The 17,104-nt window shown below is 39.9% G+C and overlaps 1 protein-coding gene across 1 annotated transcript; it reads left to right on the top strand.

Moving 5' to 3' along the window:
* Positions 1-1,864: 1,864 nt before the first annotated feature.
* Positions 1,865-16,879, top strand: DHRS7 (dehydrogenase/reductase 7). The gene is made up of 7 exons (XM_063440291.1): positions 1,865-2,035; positions 3,593-3,745; positions 7,220-7,326; positions 11,924-12,163; positions 13,562-13,681; positions 15,038-15,253; positions 16,108-16,879. The coding sequence occupies exons 1-7, from the start codon at positions 1,903-1,905 to the stop codon at positions 16,144-16,146; spliced, it is 1,008 nt and encodes a 335-aa protein (XP_063296361.1). The 5' UTR covers positions 1,865-1,902; the 3' UTR covers positions 16,147-16,879.
* The last annotated feature ends 225 nt before the right edge of the window (positions 16,880-17,104 follow it).

Below are 17,104 nucleotides of genomic sequence, written 5' to 3'. Positions count from 1 at the left end.
AACATAAGTTGGTGGAACTGGGACAATTTTTGAAGTGTGGACGGAATCAAGTACCACCTATATATCACTTAGTAGTGGTTCTCCATGTGAGCTGAGAATTGAGTTATCCCCTTCAATTCAAAGAAATGGTCATCCAATTATCTGTTGGTAATACTGTCTGGAGGTCTCTCTCCCATGCTTCCATAAAGTTTAACTTGGTTTTAGGCCTAGAATTTACAAAGGAGTGACACAGTGAAAAAATATTTTCCTATCTGGGTCATCAATATAAATGTTTTCACGTTTTTCAGAAAACAGTTCCTTAGACCTCCTTAAACATTACATGCCTTCAACATTGTCCTGGTAGTAGGAAGCATCTCTCTAATTTTAGGATGTAAGTTGCGGAGTAGCCATAGAATTTCCCTAATTAAGTGTGGAAGCACCTTTGCCTTTTCAATCAATAACCATTGGGGCAGGTTTTTAGTGAAATTAAATTTGAAGGCCTGTGCTGCATTCCCAACAAAATAATAATTTCTAAAATTAGGTACAACTAAACCACAATTCACTTTGATATCCTGCAAAATCGACAATTTTATCCAAATGGGCATGCCTAACCAAATATACCCTATCATAGCTGAATTATTTTTTTTCAAAATAAAGATAGCGGGATGGACAGAGGTATGGGTCGTAAAAAGTACAAAGTTTTCAGGAGAATATTCATTTTTAAAGAACATATTCTACCTGGCCAGGAAACTAACATACCTTTCCATCTATCCATCTCCCTCTTAAGATCCGGCCAAACTTTTGCCAGATTACATTTGTGCATGTTCGACAGGTTTTTGGTCAGATTAATGCCCAAATACGCAAGATGTAAGTCCCTCCACTCAAAATTTAAGGAATCGCTCAGATCATCTAGGACAGGCAGTTTACCATAAAAAGGCAAAGCTTGTGTTTAGCATATGCATCACTGAATTAAGAGAGACATTTGGATTTCTCAAAGAAAGAATGATATTATCAGCGAAAAGTCCAATCTTGTGACTAACATCACTGATCTTAACACCCTCTATCATTGGATCATTACTAATCAGTTCAGCCAGGGGTTCTTTCGCCAACATAGAGGAGACACTGGACAACCGTGTCATGTTCCATCGGTAAGAGGAAAACTTTGTGACATGAAACCCATGGGCGAAACTCTAGCAGTGGGGTAAAAGTATAATGCAAATAATAAAAGCCAAATCTAATTAAAATTTCCCTTAAATACTCCCAATGTATTCTATCAGACCTTCTCCACATCCAAAGATAGGAGCAGAGAATAATTTGAAAGGGGTTTGACACAAACTGATGAACCCCTGGTCAATGAATGATGTCCAAATATGATCAATTTTGACACATAATCAGCTGACAGCATTAGGGATATGATGGCACCATAACCACTACAATAGATTAATTTGACCCTGGCTGTCGTATCCCTGTAATAATCATCTCACCCATCTCCTATCATCCTATATGGAATGAGTCTGTAATCCCCATTCATCCCAAACCTTTGCAGAATCTCCTGAGACTAAATCGTTTTTTTTCTACTTGTTAATTTGTACATCTTATCCTGAGCAATTACAGCCAATTACAGTTTAATTATTTTGATAATCATTACATCTCTAAATACAGAATTCTACATAGTCATGGCAGTGCTTAAACAATGTTAAAATGGTCTGATTTCTATTGATAGGTAAAACATATAATAATAATAATCAGATGATGTAAATACACTCTGATTATTACAGTATAGATCAATGTGCAGTGCTACCATCTTGACACTGTGTCAGAGCTGCCAGTAACATGGAGGAAGCAGCCCCACAAGTCTCTGCTTCCGCTGTTAGAAAGGAACTGGTGGGAGGAGATTGATACAAAGTGTCACCCTGTGCAGCCATGGAGCTGCTCTGTGTGCTGGGGCTGCTGGGAGCCCTGTGTGTTCTATACTTTGGGTTCCAGCTGATCAGGTTCCTCAGGGCTGATGCAGACCTGACCCTGCTGTGGGCTGAGCTCTTTGGACACTCTCCAGGTCAGTTACAATGATTTCAATATTAGTTTCTGGTCAGACACAGCCACAGAGTGCACCTAACCCTGATCCTCAGATATTGGAAAACTTCCACTCTCAAAATGCTGGGCCAGGTTTCACAGTGGGGAAGCTTCATTGCTGTTGTAGTTCTGCACTCTGCCTGTTAGCCATGGCTCGGCATGATGGGAGTTTGGAGTGTGGCAGCCTGCCTGACCTTGCACGTGTATTAGTGGAGTCTAAATGTTGTCTCTCACGTGACTGCTCTTTTTCACCACATGTTGAGTGACATCAAAATCGAGGGCAGTCTCCGGTACTTCCAGCTGTCATGGACTCTAACTCCTAAGTTGCTCAGCCAGGCAGTTTGTTAGTAGCTCTCACTGTGGTTAAAGGGAAACAGTTACTTCCCTGGGTTTTTAATATTCTGTTTATGTGCCCCTTGTATTAAAACTATTATTATGTAATATATACAACTATTAATTTATATTATATTAAAAATGGATGTTTGGTGGTGTTAAAAATACACTTAAAGGAACACTCCTACTCAGTAACCACTTTTATCTCAATGAAGTTGTTATGGTGGCAATAGTGTCTGGGTGTTGTCGTACATTCAGGGGCTAAACAGTTTTGCAACTGTTTAACGTTGTAGTTGGTACACTGCGGCTGACAGTTCTGCTTCCTCCTTCCTCTTGGCCATTGTCCACTCCAGGAAAGTTTACCTGTCAGCTGGCAATAGAATCAACTGGTGCTAATAGTACATTGGACTAAGGTTTAAAGGGACACTAAACATGTATTCCTGACGCTATAGTCCTGGTATGGCTGTTTAGGTGCCCAACCCCCGATTTGGGGATTTTACCAACCTGATAATCTCCCCAATCCAATTCTTTCCCTTAAAAGACGCATTGAGAGGTTATTGTGCATGCGTGGTGAAATCATCATCTCTTCATAGAGATGCAGTGATTCAATGCTTCTCTATGGGGAATGTTCAGAATCTACATACAGAGCGTGGAGACGCTGAACACACTGCTCCAGTTGGCCTCTCTAGTGGCCGTCTGAGTGATGGCACCTATGTAAACGCTGCTTTTTCTCTGAAACAGCAGTGTTTACATTGAAAAGCCTGCAGGGACAGGACATTAAGCTGTAGTAATTTTGGTGACTATAGTGTCCCTTTAAGCCTTGAAGGCAAGGTGCTTCCATAACAATTTCATTGGGCTAAAGACTGTCTGCCGGAAGAAAATGGCGGCTGCCACAAGAGACCGCTTCTGGTAATTAGAAGTACCCTTTACTGCACCCTGCGGATTCTGCACTCTGAGCAGACATGTCACCATCGGGGGTCTTTGCAAAATCTGCATCGACCCTCCATAGCGATTGATCTGTTAAAATATGAAATTAAAATGGAGCTTGTCATGAAGTCAAGGTTCACACAGGTAATGTTCAATGTTTTATTCAATAAGTGTAAATTCTACAGAAGAAGGCATCAGGGACACAAATCTCCATTTAAAACCCCAATAATCTGGCACTAGAGATTAATGTTCTCATTTATAATGTCTATTTATTTTACAGAGAGCAAACTGTCTGGAAATGTGGTCTGGGTGACGGGCGCTTCCAGTGGGATCGGGGAAGAGTTATCATATCAATTGGCCAAACTGGGGTCACGCCTGGTCCTGTCCGCAAGACGAGAGAATGAATTGCTAAAGGTGAAGCAAAAATGTTTAGGTAAGAGAAATATACTTTTATTAATGAATGAAAGAGAAATACTGCGTTTAAAGTTCACTGTCACCTTTCAGGTTTTTATGAAGGCAGAATCAGAAGGTATGTAGCACCCAGCTGGGACATGCTTGTCAATGTAAACGTTGATTTTTTTATAAAATGTGGCATAAATGATAAAAAACTCCTCTTGTTAAAGTGCTTAATGTGTGAAGACTGTGTCCTTAAAGAGTTACCTGCGCACTATCTCAAATCCCTGTGCACATTTAAATAACTAAAGGTTTGTTTTAGTATCACTCTATTAAAGTGTAAGCTCAACTGCCACGTCAAGGCAAGACCTCTTGGGTAATAAGTCCTACTCTAACAAATCACCTCTCTGATTTTAGCTTAAGAGAGGGGTATTTCTATGAACCCCAACACATTTACCCAGAGCTCCCGCCTTGTCCTATGTTGCAAAACTGTATTACAGCTCATTAACGGAGTCTGTGATTGGACAGCCGCAGAAAGTCTGTGCTGGGAATTAGGAGAGGACTTGCAATAGCTGCAGATACTAGATCTGCAGCTATCGAAGCCAAGATTGCATATGCCTCCAAAGAAAACTTGCTTAACAAATGACATTACATGCGTATTATCTACTAAATTTTTGTTTTGTTAGCCATGTCTATGCGGCATTGCCAGGGTCTGCACACATACTCTGCAATCATGTACCCACGTGATTACACGGTGCTACCTTTAAAGCACCTGCTCTGCTGAGCTCCCCCACAGTCCGCCCACCCAGCACGGGCCGGTAGGAAGATTTAGAGATCTTCCTGCGTGCTTACTCTGCAGGCTGCCCTCTGACTGAGAGCAGCTCTCTAGAAGTGCTCCTTCAAGAAGCAGTCATTTCAAGGGGTCTGCGCACAGATTCCACAGGCTGCCCACTGGACCACCGGGGAAACTGCTGGACCATCAGGGTATAAGGATCAGAGCCCCTTTCACTGCAAAAAAATTAAGCAGGAGGGGGACCAGCTAAAAATACAAAATAAAATAGCAATGTGTGGGGAGGCTAAACCAGGAAATACAGCCTTGCCACATACAATCCCCTCACACAGTCACTGTCACGTTCACAGTAAATGATGTGGAACACAACTGTAGATTTCTTAGGACTTTGATATTTTATTAATACACTTAGATGGAACTGAGACTTCAGTTCCAGAATTACAGGTACTGTTTCTTTAAATAATAAACGGTTTGTTTCATTTAGCAATGACAAGGTTCAGAATTCATTAGAGTCCGTTATTCTTGTTAACAGTTCAAATTATAAGAGATTGTATACATTGGAATTATCAGTAGCAAGACAGGTGCAGCAGAACTTAAATAGTACTTGCTTTGAGGGATGCTGTAGCAGGCTTGCTGGACAACTTGATAGCAAACTTTAGTAAGTTGAAATAAAGTCTATCTGTAGCAAGACAGGTACAGCTGAACTTGAATAATACTTGATTTGAGGAAAGCTGTAGCAGGCTTGCTGGACATTTGATAGAAGACTTTAGTATGAAGAAATATGACTATCTGTAGCAAGACAGGTACAGCTGAACTTGAATAATACTTGATTTGAGCAAAGCTGTAGCAGGATTGCTGGACAACTTCATAGCAGACTTTAATAAGTTGAAATAAAGACTTTAGCATTGTTTAGCTCTTATCTCAGAGACTTTAAGATACTTAGCTTCCAGAAGTAGAGAGATTATTTCCCCAGTTCTCCTCAGAGGCGGTTGCTTCAGTGAATGGTTGAAGAGAGAGCAGGCACTAGTCGATGATGATGAGAGATGTTGGGGACTTGATTAATCCTCCAGTCCGGTCCGGTAGCATGTGGTCGTCTCAGCGAGGTATGTGAGCCGTTGAGTTAGGCGCGGTACGCGGTTCAATAATCCAGCGTCTATCAGCTGGTGCGGTCGCATTAAATAGCAGACCGCGTCAATGGGGGTGTGGCTAAGTTCCGTCAAACCCGGAAGCATGAGGAGACATCGGGAGGCTTAAGGCCTGACAGTCACCATGTCATGTCACCCACTCCAAACGCTCACAGTCACCCTGTTACATCAACCTCCTCCCCTTTACATAGTCACTTCTCACCCTCCCAAACACCTTGTCATCCTATCACATCGCCCCTCCCCCACATATTCACCCTGTCTCATCACTCCGTTTCCACACACTCAGTCACCCTGTCATTTCCATCGCCCAAACACACGACCTGTCACATCCTTCTCTCCCCACCACATTCTTTTACCCTATAACATAACCTCCCTCCCCACACACAATTACCCTGTTACATGTCCTTTCTCAACCACACACACTCAGGCTATCGCATCACACACACACACAAACACACAGTCACCATATCATAGACATCCCACACACTAACTCCTCACACAGCCACCCCCTCCACACAGTCATCATGTCACAGTCACCCCACACACAGTCAGTATGTCTATACCCTTGCACTTCCTCTTCACACACAGTTATCATGTCACAGTCACCCCACACACAGTCAGTATGTCCATACCCTCGCACTTCCTCTTCACACACAGTCATCATGTCACAGTCACCCCATACACAGTCAATATGTTAATCACCCTCACACTAACTCCTCACACACAGTCACCATGTCACATATTAAATAATGCTATTTATTTAAATATCTGTTTTTCTATCTGTAACCTCGTTAACTGGTCAATTTTTTTTTTTACTTTATTTTCTGTCCAGACAAAATTTTTCTTTGTTTATTTTAAATGATATGCTACATACTGAAACAAAAAATACATTTAAACATTACTTTTCAGGACACCCAAAATACTCTGATTCTGGAGGTGGTCCACTTATAGTGAAGGGGTTAAAAGTAGCTTTTGCCACTACATCTTGCCATTTCCCATTAGCCATTGTGAGTGACCTGATTATCTATGGAGGATCCTGATGTCTTGTAGTTTCTTTCATAGTTCCATATGTGTAAGTGGCGTGGCTCTTGGTAGTTCTAACCTCCAGGAGTGTTAAGATTGAGATGAAGCGGAACATCGCAACAATAAGGAGAGATAACTTTAGCTAAGTGTATCTATTTATATTTGTATCTTCTTTTTTTCAGGGAGCCACTATGGAATTGGAGATGTCATATTGGGGATGGGGGGGGGGTGTCTGTAAAAAAATTACAAAAACATCACAAATGACAATACTGATTTACAATGGCATTTTTGGCACCACAACCACTGCAGGTTTATTGATATCTTGTTAAAGTCAGATACAATGTTATGTTTTGTGAAAATGTATGTGTACACATCCACTCTGGGGGTAGGTAGGCAATTAGAGAGCAAGCCGGCCTCTCCTCTTACTCGGGGGAAGTAGTAGTTATACAGCCATTCTAATATAGGGAGCAACATGCTATAGAACCTATTCCCCTGTACATAAACTGCATTCTATTGATTTGTACTGATCTGCTACATATATGCTATTTTTTTCCAGAGATAAGTAACTTAGAAGATAAGGATATTCTAATTGTTCCTCTTGATCTGACCAATGCAAGCACCCACGAAGCAGCAACAGAGAACGTTCTGAAGCATTTTGGTCAAGTAAGCACTATTTCACAAAACATTTCTAGCTATGTTTAATGAGTCCAGGCAGTTGATGGAGAGACCTTCATTGTTTGTAGAGTTTTAGCTTGAGAGCACCTTGCACACGTTGGACCAGCTGGCAGGAGTTTATTAACCCCTGTCGTGTAAACCCGGTACATAAAAATGGCTCAGCTCACCTTCACTCAGTGCTCAATGAAGTTTTTACTTTGACCTCATACAGGCAGCGTTGCAGCTCTAGCTGAGCCTTTATCAAAAGTTTGAAAAATTGAGTTCCTGGAGAGATCAGAATGTAGATTTGGCTTCAGGTTGACAGACATTGAGTTGGATTATTTGCAGGAATGTTGGCAATGGCTGCCCTCGTCAAACTAGATAAGGCATCAACATTTGCTTTCTTAGATCTATGGTGAGAAATAATAATATGATTAACTACTCCTCCTCCCAGCAAATGCTTCCATTTCTCCGTGGCCATTTATTTTTGGCAGAGGTCTCACCATTGGCTATCTCAAAGTAACATGATGGGTCAACATGGATGGTCTCAACATCTGAAACAGACACACTGTATTCAGACATAGTTCTTCCAGATTAACTGAATGACAGTGGACACGGTTAATGTCTTTTTAGGTTTGTCAATGCAGACAGAGTATCAGTAGTCCAATTTTTCAGGTTTGCTCTTTTTTTGGGTGAGATCAGCTACAGATCCATCAGTTATAGGTCCAGCAAGCCACTTGGTAACTTTTCAGACCAAGTAAGTGTGGCTGAGATAGATTTAGGACTGACTTTCCCACCCATCTCCAGTTCTACCTCCATGTACTTGATACATACAAGCGCTTGTGGGTAGCGGAGCATCCCGCCCTCATACACTCACCGCCAGCGATCTCGTAAGCATCTGCACATTTTTATATTTTACATTGGTTTTAAAGTATTTCAAATGTATAATAAACTTGATGTTACATGTTTACTATATACATTCTAGCTTTTGATTGAACCAGCAATATTATTTTGATATATTGCACGATCATTTGTTCCTTGTGTTTATTTTTTAAGAGAACATTGGCTGCACAAAGAACTACTTAAGTATACCACCTGTATTGTAAACTTCAATTTTTTGGTGTATATAGAGGCTCATTGTTTCACTTTGTTTGCGCTCCACTTAGAGACGCAGCACTTGACTGTGTAGCAGCATTGTCACTTGTTGGTATATACCATATTGCATTATTTTTTTATTTTTGCACGTTGTAATGGAGATATTGCAGTTTTTTTTACCCATTTTTCCTCTGCTCCTTTGAATGCCTTCTTAGCGCTTTTTCCAATTCTGATTTTTTGAGCTAGATTTACATTGCTGGAGACAGATTCATAGCAGTAAGAGGCTCCTGTCAGTTATCAGTCTATGGGCCCTCTTTGTGGCATTGTGGTGGCAAACGTTGGCAACAGAAGATCATCTTGATGTTGTGGCATCAATTGACCTTGAATGATAGTCTCTTAATGTAGAATACCCAATCAATGATATGTTATGTCTAGTACATGGGTGGGCAACTTAAAACCACAATTTTAATAATGATATTTATTTTAGTTCTTCTTACGCTCAGCCTGTTTGTTGTTGGCAGTGTGAAATCAGACTTTGTGTACAAAGCATATACATTTAAATACATGCCATCTAAATCAGGCATTCTGGAGATAGTTTACAGGCATAGTCTGAGACGGGATAATAGAAATTATGGAATAAAGCACCATTAGAAGAAATAGTAAAAAAAATAGTTAAAAAATTCCAAATGTATTCACAGCCTCAGAACTTACCTCCATTCCAGTGCCAAGACAGTAGCATAGGCAGCAAGAGAGGGGAGGTGCTGCTATTGCACACTTGTTGATAAACCTGATGTGCGTGGATGCACAGAATTAACATTAGGCAGACAAACTCTTGTTCCAGGTAGGCTAATGACACCCCAGTGATGCTTCTGGAGTTATAACTCAGCAGAGCGGTTAATCTATATAAACACTGTACCCGTAGACTCCAGGCACCATGGCCACTTTAAATGTGGCTGGATTTCTCCTATTATAGGCTTACTTCACTGATCTGAACAGCAATGATGACAGCTAGTTCTGTTACTCCTGTAAAGATTCAGATGAATTAAAGCAACATTAATAAGCATCAAAAGAACTCTAGTTTAAAAGAAAACTCCAGTGCCAGGAAAACAATCCATTTCCTGGCACTGCAGGTTCCCTCTCCCTCCCACCCCCCACCCCCCCAGTTGCTGAAGGGGTGACAATCCTTTAGTTACTTACCTGAGGCAGCAACGATGTCCCTCGTCGCTGCTTCCTCCTCCTTCTGACTCTGTCGGCCGGTGGGCGAGACTGATCCTGCCCACCGGCTGAGGAGACCTAATGCGCATGCGCGAAAATGCCGCGCATTAGCGCTCCCCATAGGAAAGCATTGAAAAAGATTTTCAATGCTTTCTTATGAGGAATTGAGCGACACTGGAGGTCCTCAGACAACGTGAGGACGTCCAGCGACGCTCTAGCAAAGAAAATCTTTGCCATGAGTCAGGAAGTGCCACTAGAGGTGGAGTTAACCCTGCAAGGTAATTATTGCAGTTTATAAAAAACTGCAATAATTACACTTGCAGGGTTAAGAGTAGTGGGAGTTGGCACCCAGACCACTCCAATGGGCAGACGTGGTCTGGGTGCCTGGAGTGTCCCTTTAATGGAGTGTTTTTTGTGTATAGATCATGCCCCTGCAGTCCAACCATTCAATTCTATGCCATTTAGGAGTTAAACCACTTTTATGCAGCTCTAGCCACACCACTTTGCATGTGACCTACACAATCTCACAAGACACTTCCTGTAAAGTGAGATTTAATGTTTGAACTTCTTTATTGCACAGTTTGTTTAAATTTAGCATTTGTCTTCTGCGCTGATAGTAGTCTGCTAGAGCCTGCGTTATTAAACAGATACTATAGGCATTAAAACAACTTTAGTTTAAAGAACTGATCATGCCCCATTCAGTCTCACTGCTCTATTTAGTAGTTAAATCACTTTTGTTTATGTTTATGCAGCCTTATGATCCCCTGTCTGTGACTGACACACCCTTATAAAAACAAAATGGTTTAATTTTTAATTTGATGTTAACTTGCATTAGATGTTTCTATCTCCTGCTCTGTATATTGAACTTTAATCACACATAGGAGGCTCTTATAGTAAGAATAGCCTTATCCCTATCCCACACATGCTTAAACTCCTTCACTGTGTTACCTCTACCACTTCATCTTGAAGGCTATTCCATGCATCCACTACCCTCTCAGTAAAGTAATACTTCCTGATATTGTTTTTAAACCTTTGCCCATCTAATTTAAGACTATGTCCTCTTGTTGTGGTAGTTATCCTTCTTTTCAATATAGTCTCCTCCTTTACTGTGTTGATTCCCTTAATGTATTTTAACGTCCATCTTTCTACTGCTAATACCTCTCCCTATACAACCAAGCATTCTGCTAGCATTTCCTGCTGCTCTGTTACATTGTCTGCCTACCTATAAGTCATCAGAAATAATTACCCCTAAATCCCTTTCCTCAAATGTTAAGGTTAGGACAAATATTCTGTACTCTGCCCTTGGGTTTTTACGTCCAATATGCATTATCTTGCACTTATCAACATTAAATGTCAGTTGCCACAACTCTGACCATTTTTCTAGTTTACCTAAATCATTTGCCATTTGACTTATCCCCCTTGGAACATCAACTCTGTTACCCTGATATCTTAGTATCATTAGCAAAAAGACACACCTTACCATCAAGACCTTCTGCAATATCACTAATAAAATATAAAAGAGAATGGGTCCAAGTACAGATCCCTGAGATACCCCACTGGTGACAAGCCCATGCTTCGAATATACTCCATTGACTACAACCCTCTGTTGCCTGTCACTCAGCCACTGCCTTACCCATGCAGGGAGGTGTGACTATGGCTGGATAAACAAAGTGATTTAACTTCTAATTGACAGATAATTGAGTTGTGAGACTGCAGGGGCATGATATATATAACATGACTGCTTCATTAAGATAAAGTTGTCTTGGTATCTATAATATCCTTTTACATTTCAATTAACATAGTAGGAGATAAAATGTGGAAAGTAAACACACTGTGCTGTAACACCTGGCAGAAAATGAAACCATTTTTTTTTAAAAATGCATTCTGTGTTCGTCACAGCCAGTGGAGGTGTCACTAGGGCGGCATAAACAAAAACAAAGTGCTTTAACTAGTAAATGACAAAGAATTGAGCAGTGAGACTGCAAGGGCATGATCTATACAGAAAGACTGCTTCATTGGGGAAAATCTGCTTTTGGTGGTTATAGTATCCCTTTTATCGCCTGTTTTTGTAAAGCAGCAGCGAATCTAGGCTTTGTGTAACGAGAGAGGCACTATGTTTGTCAAACCACTTGCAAACAATTTGGCACAAAATGGAGCAAATGTGCCCATTGCACCATAACCACCACAATAAGATATAGATTGGGATCCCTTTAATGTATTTAAATTGATTTGATAACTTGTTGTTAATTCCATTATTCTAAATTATTAATTGAAATGAATGAAACATTTCTTTCAGATTGATGTTTTGGTAAATAACGGAGGGCGCTCACAGCGCTCACTGTGTATGGAGACCGACCTGGATGTTTATCGGGCTTTACTAGAGGTCAATTATGTGGGGACGGTTTCCTTAACCAAGCACGTTCTCCACCACATGGTCCAACGGAAAAAAGGAAAGGTTATATCAATAAGCAGCGTCACCGGCTTTATTGGGGTGCCACTCTCTTCTGGGTACGCCGCCAGCAAGCACGCTCTTCAGGTAATTATAGATTTGGATTTCTAACTTGTTCATGTGACTCTTTGCTGTTTGCCACCGAAATTGGTAGCTTTGTTCTAGAACTATGATTTTAATTTTCTGATGCTCTGCCAAAAGCTGAGATTGTTTTACTATTACTAAGATCAATACTGAGTTATCTGAAATGTCACTGCGTGTGACTCTAGAATAGTATGAGGACACAAATCCACTGTTAATTCTATAGGGGTAAAACTACTATTAAATCATGTCTGTAGGAACTTTAAGACCGAATCTCAGAACAGTCCACTAGGCATCAGGCAACAGCATACAAAATAATCCAATTACTTTATTTCTTCATATAGATATAGCCATTCCCATCATGGGAGTTGTAGTTCTACAACATTTGGGGATCTACCTTTTGGGCACCCCTGAGATCTAAAACTCTAGACTGGGACACAGCTGGGGGTGGGGTGGAGGGGAAGACACCAAAAAAAGTTCACACCACTTCTTCAGAAGAAAAGCAGTTGCAAATTTATTGACACAAAGAGGTGTGGGGAGGTGGGTATATATGGTGGATGGCAGGGGAGGTGGGTATATATGGTGGTTGGCAGGGGAGGTGGGTATATATGGTGGATGGCAGGGGAGGTGGGTATATATGGTGGATGGCAGGGGAGGTGGGTATATATGGTGGATGGCAGGGGAGGTGGGTATATATGGTGGATGGCAGGGAAATCTATAAAGTTTTGAGGAGCTCTTCGGGTTTAAATCCACAAGTAAAAGGGAAGTCATATATATATACACACACACACACACACCATTTTGGTCTACTACACACTTGATATTTACTTGGACACTGTATAGTAATATTGGTGGATATTGTAAAGTGATATAGTGAAAGAGTTTGCACTTTAGTTTATAAATCTATAAAGTGGATTGCTGTTGAGGATGGTATATAGTAGGATAAAGGAGTGGTTATTGAAAGGATGACAAGGAGATTACGTGGAATTATCTGTAAGATAGTGACTGGCACGTTGCTAATCTTCAGCCAGTGCCTGATCTGGACTTTAAACATTACTGTTCTGGGTTACACGTGTAACCAGGTGTTAAAAGGGAATATTTTAATTTGATTTATTTTGTGACTCCCAGCCTGGAGAATCTGGCTATTATGGAGCTCAGCTTATTTAACAGAGCTCCTTCTGTTATTTATGAAAAACACCCGGTTTATTTCCTCGCTCTGTGTTTCGTTTGCTACTTTATGGCTCAAATGTTGTTTTTCTTACTCTCCAATAATTGTATGATTTGTGTTTTTTTTTAGATTTTTTTTTTAACCTCTGACATGCTTGAACAAATTTTTACAATGAAAATGTAAACCCATTGCCCGTGATCCTAATCCACGTTTTGTCCTTCCTTTTGAAAATACAGGGATTTCTCAACAGTCTGCGAGTAGAACTAGGATCTTACCCAGATATAACAATTAGTATTGTGTGCCCAGGACCTGTCCAGTCTAAAATAGTGGAAAATGCTTATACGGAAAAGATTGAGGTAAATGTCTAGAAACCTGAGTTTTATTGTATACACTTGGCATGGAATGCCTAGAAATGCTCACATTTGTTCAATTCTTCATTATCTTTCCAGTATAACACTGCAATGAGAAGCAGTGACTTGTGGGGTGCGAACCATAATAATATCACTGCGAGACACACTGATCACACTTTACACATTTCATACGGATTATGAGGATGTAAACTACCTTAATATGAAGTCCATGGCTGATTGGACAGTTTACGGGGCTGGCAAAGGCCTTTGCTGTCAAGCATATTTAAAACTTACAGAAAAACAGAGGGATTTCAATCATAATGTTGAAAAATAAATATTCCTATACGCTATTCATAATGACGATAAACCAATGTTGTCTGTCTTGATAGAACAAAAACGGTGCACTTCTAGAGTATATTTTTGATGTATGTACCGGTTTTGAAGGTTTAAGATTGCATCATCATTGTGGTGAATATATTGCGCCAAATATGTCGAGAATTTCCAGTGACATTTTGCATGAATGGTGCACCGTGGGCGGACCACAACCTGCTTAATGTCAGAATAAGAACTACTTTGAAGTGACCCGTGACATCCCCAGTAATAACACTAAATAGAACGTTACAAATGGGTTAATCCTTATTCATGTGATGCTGATTTATCTTTTAAAGGGTACAATAAAGATTTAGCAGCTGAAATTAAAATCCAGTTCAGTCCTGGCACAGCCAAGGCATGGGTTACATTGGAGAGGGATGAGAAAGAGAAACTCTCTCTCTGTTGCTCACCTTCTGTCTGTGCTGACTGCAAAGAGCAGATCTTATAACCGTGATTGACAGGAACCCAAGATGCAGGCGCTCAGGTAAAGACCGCAAAGTGAATAACTTTATTTTTCAAGCCTGACAAACACTTATTTGTTAAAGATAGCAGACCAGCGAATATTATATTAAACATGCTTAGAAGTGACCGTTCCCCTTTTAACATGTTTTCATTTTTGACTGTACTATCTATATTATATATCTATATCTTCATTATACCAGTCAATATATGGTACTTACTGTCTTTAAATCACTTATTGTAAATGTTATTTATCTTGTCTCAACCCACCACAACTATGGCACTAACATGACTGCCGGTGTAAATAATGTCGAATTTTAGACATGTCATTTTATACTTCTTGCAAGGATCCAATCAGTGTATTGAAGTAAATGAGAAATTGTGAGATGTCGAACTTCCTCCCTCTCATTTTATTTATTTTTAATGTTTTTTTCAATGTGCCCTTTGAGTTACTCACGTAGCAAGACCACAACTCTTCCGGTATTGCTATTTACATTTTTTGTCACTCACATATTGCTGTTCTCTTTTCAGAAATCTGCTCCCACGACAGATCAGTCTTCTAAAATGCCCACTGAACGCTGTGCTCGGCTCATTCTGATTACCATTGCGAATAACCTGTACGAAACCTGGATTGCAGAGCAGCCTTTTTTAGCAATATGTTACCTATGGCAGTACACTCCAACATGGGCATGGTGGTTAACAGGAAAGCTTGGCGCGCAAAGAATACAGAATTTCAAACGAGGAGTGGTATGTGTGTATATATAAATTTTTTTTCTTTCTTTTTTTCCCCACCAACCTTTTTATAGATATTACTAGCAAAACAAATTCACTCCGATTTCATTAGGGAAAAGTTATAAAATGTACATTTTGAACAAGATCGTAGTAAGCAGTAACACTGGGATTATAGTGATAGAAACGTTAGTTTTAGAACGAACATCAAGAGGTGTGGTTACAGTTGGAGCATTAACACTACATTACTTTGGGGTCCTATATGCGTTTAATAATTATGTAATTGGGTATAAACACATTTACACGAAGTTAAATGCAGTATTGCAGTGAACACGTGTTGGTATGAAACATTGTGGTCAACTCAAATGTCAAGCTCCTTAAAAATCAGTGTTATGGCTAAATAAGAAATATTTTGTTACCGCTGATAAAATGTTAAACCTGCATTTATATAAAGTTAACGCCACCTCTAATGGGTTTCTAACAGACAGTCACCTGACTGACACTGGACATCTTCAAGCTATTCACAAGGACATCCAGCGTCCGCCAAAACCCTATATAGCAAAGCATTGAAGCCAAGTCTGTCTGTTCTCCTGTGCACTAAAGTGTGAATTGTCAGGAATCAAAGTCAATTTAAACTTTTAACCCAAGTCAAATAGAAAACACAGCTGCAGCTCTATTGGTCAAAACAGTTTAAATGACTTTGAATTCCTAAAAAGGTGCACAATGGTAAAAGCAATTGGCATCAACCTGAGGTGATTGGGAGAATCTAGTGAAATACGAACTTAATGGTTTTCGAAATCAATGTTTCACAAAATGTTTGTTTTTAGCAGCAATGTGCCAGCGTATGATTTGTTGTTTTTGTTTTATTTTAGGACGCAGATTCTTCATACTTTACAAAAAAGATCAAATAGAAGAATCCCCTTTATGACTTCAATGCAGCATTCAGACAATGCTCCAAAAAGGAGAAAATGTCAATGTATTCGTACAATATGTTCTAATGAAACCACAACCCTTGATTCATGTTTATACGATTTTGTACTGAGATTGTCACTGTGGAAGGCTGTAAGTAACCCCAATTCATAACGATAATGCACTAAACAATATGGGAAAATAAACTCCTTGTATTTAACTTTCCTGCTGTATTCGGCTAATAAACTGCAAGCTAGCTCCCCCCAGACCAGTACTCAATCTATAAGGAGCCTGGTCTGTGGGGTTCTTCATATCCCATAAACCACGACTGCAACATTTCTTGTTCAACCCTCACCTGCAGATCTCCGAGTGGGCTGGCTACTCAATATGCTGATCGTAGCCACAAACAGGCTGTTATCCATTTACTCACAGTGTTTATAGAGTTATTGCTTGTGAGTGCATTTTCCCCAATTGTTTTTTCTCACCAATATACTTTTTTTTTTTTTTTTTCAGCAACTGCAAATGTAAACAAAATGTGTGTGTGCACAGAGACCTTTGAAATCTGCTAGTAAGCTGGAATTAATATATTTAAAAACTCAGCCTTAATAGAATGGAAATCGGATTCCTGATTTAAATTTGTTTTGTAAATGAGGCATGGTATTTAAATGTATTTTTTTTTGTTTGTTTTTTTAAACAGTGGCCAAATCCAGCTGATAGTGTCTCTTTAAAAGGGAGGTCTGGCACCAAAGCCACCACAACCTGCTGCAGTGGTGCTGTATTACTTGTAGTAATTTTTTTTAACATGGCTACTTGTACCAAGGGGTTTTACTTTATTGCCTGTTTGGAATGTTTTGTATTTTTTTGAAGTTTGATTTATTTACATAAATGCCTTTTAATCCACTGTTTCGACTGGAGCTGTTGCATATTGATTCCAAAATGGCTGAGCTGGAAAAAAATTAA

Source organism: Pelobates fuscus, chromosome 13 (assembly GCF_036172605.1).
Source record: "Pelobates fuscus isolate aPelFus1 chromosome 13, aPelFus1.pri, whole genome shotgun sequence".
Taxonomy (NCBI): domain Eukaryota; kingdom Metazoa; phylum Chordata; class Amphibia; order Anura; family Pelobatidae; genus Pelobates; species Pelobates fuscus.
This window is presented reverse-complemented; position numbering and strand designations above follow the sequence as displayed.

Coding starts and splice junctions, on each gene's coding strand:
- DHRS7 (XM_063440291.1), top strand. CDS start 1,903: ATGGAGCTGCTCTGTGTGCTGGGGCTGCTGGGAGCCCTGTGTGTTCTA. Junction 3,746..7,219: donor GGTGAAGCAAAAATGTTTAG/GTAAGAGAAATA, acceptor ATTTTTTTCCAG/AGATAAGTAACTTAGAAGAT. Junction 15,254..16,107: donor AGAATTTCAAACGAGGAGTG/GTATGTGTGTAT, acceptor GTTTTATTTTAG/GACGCAGATTCTTCATACTT.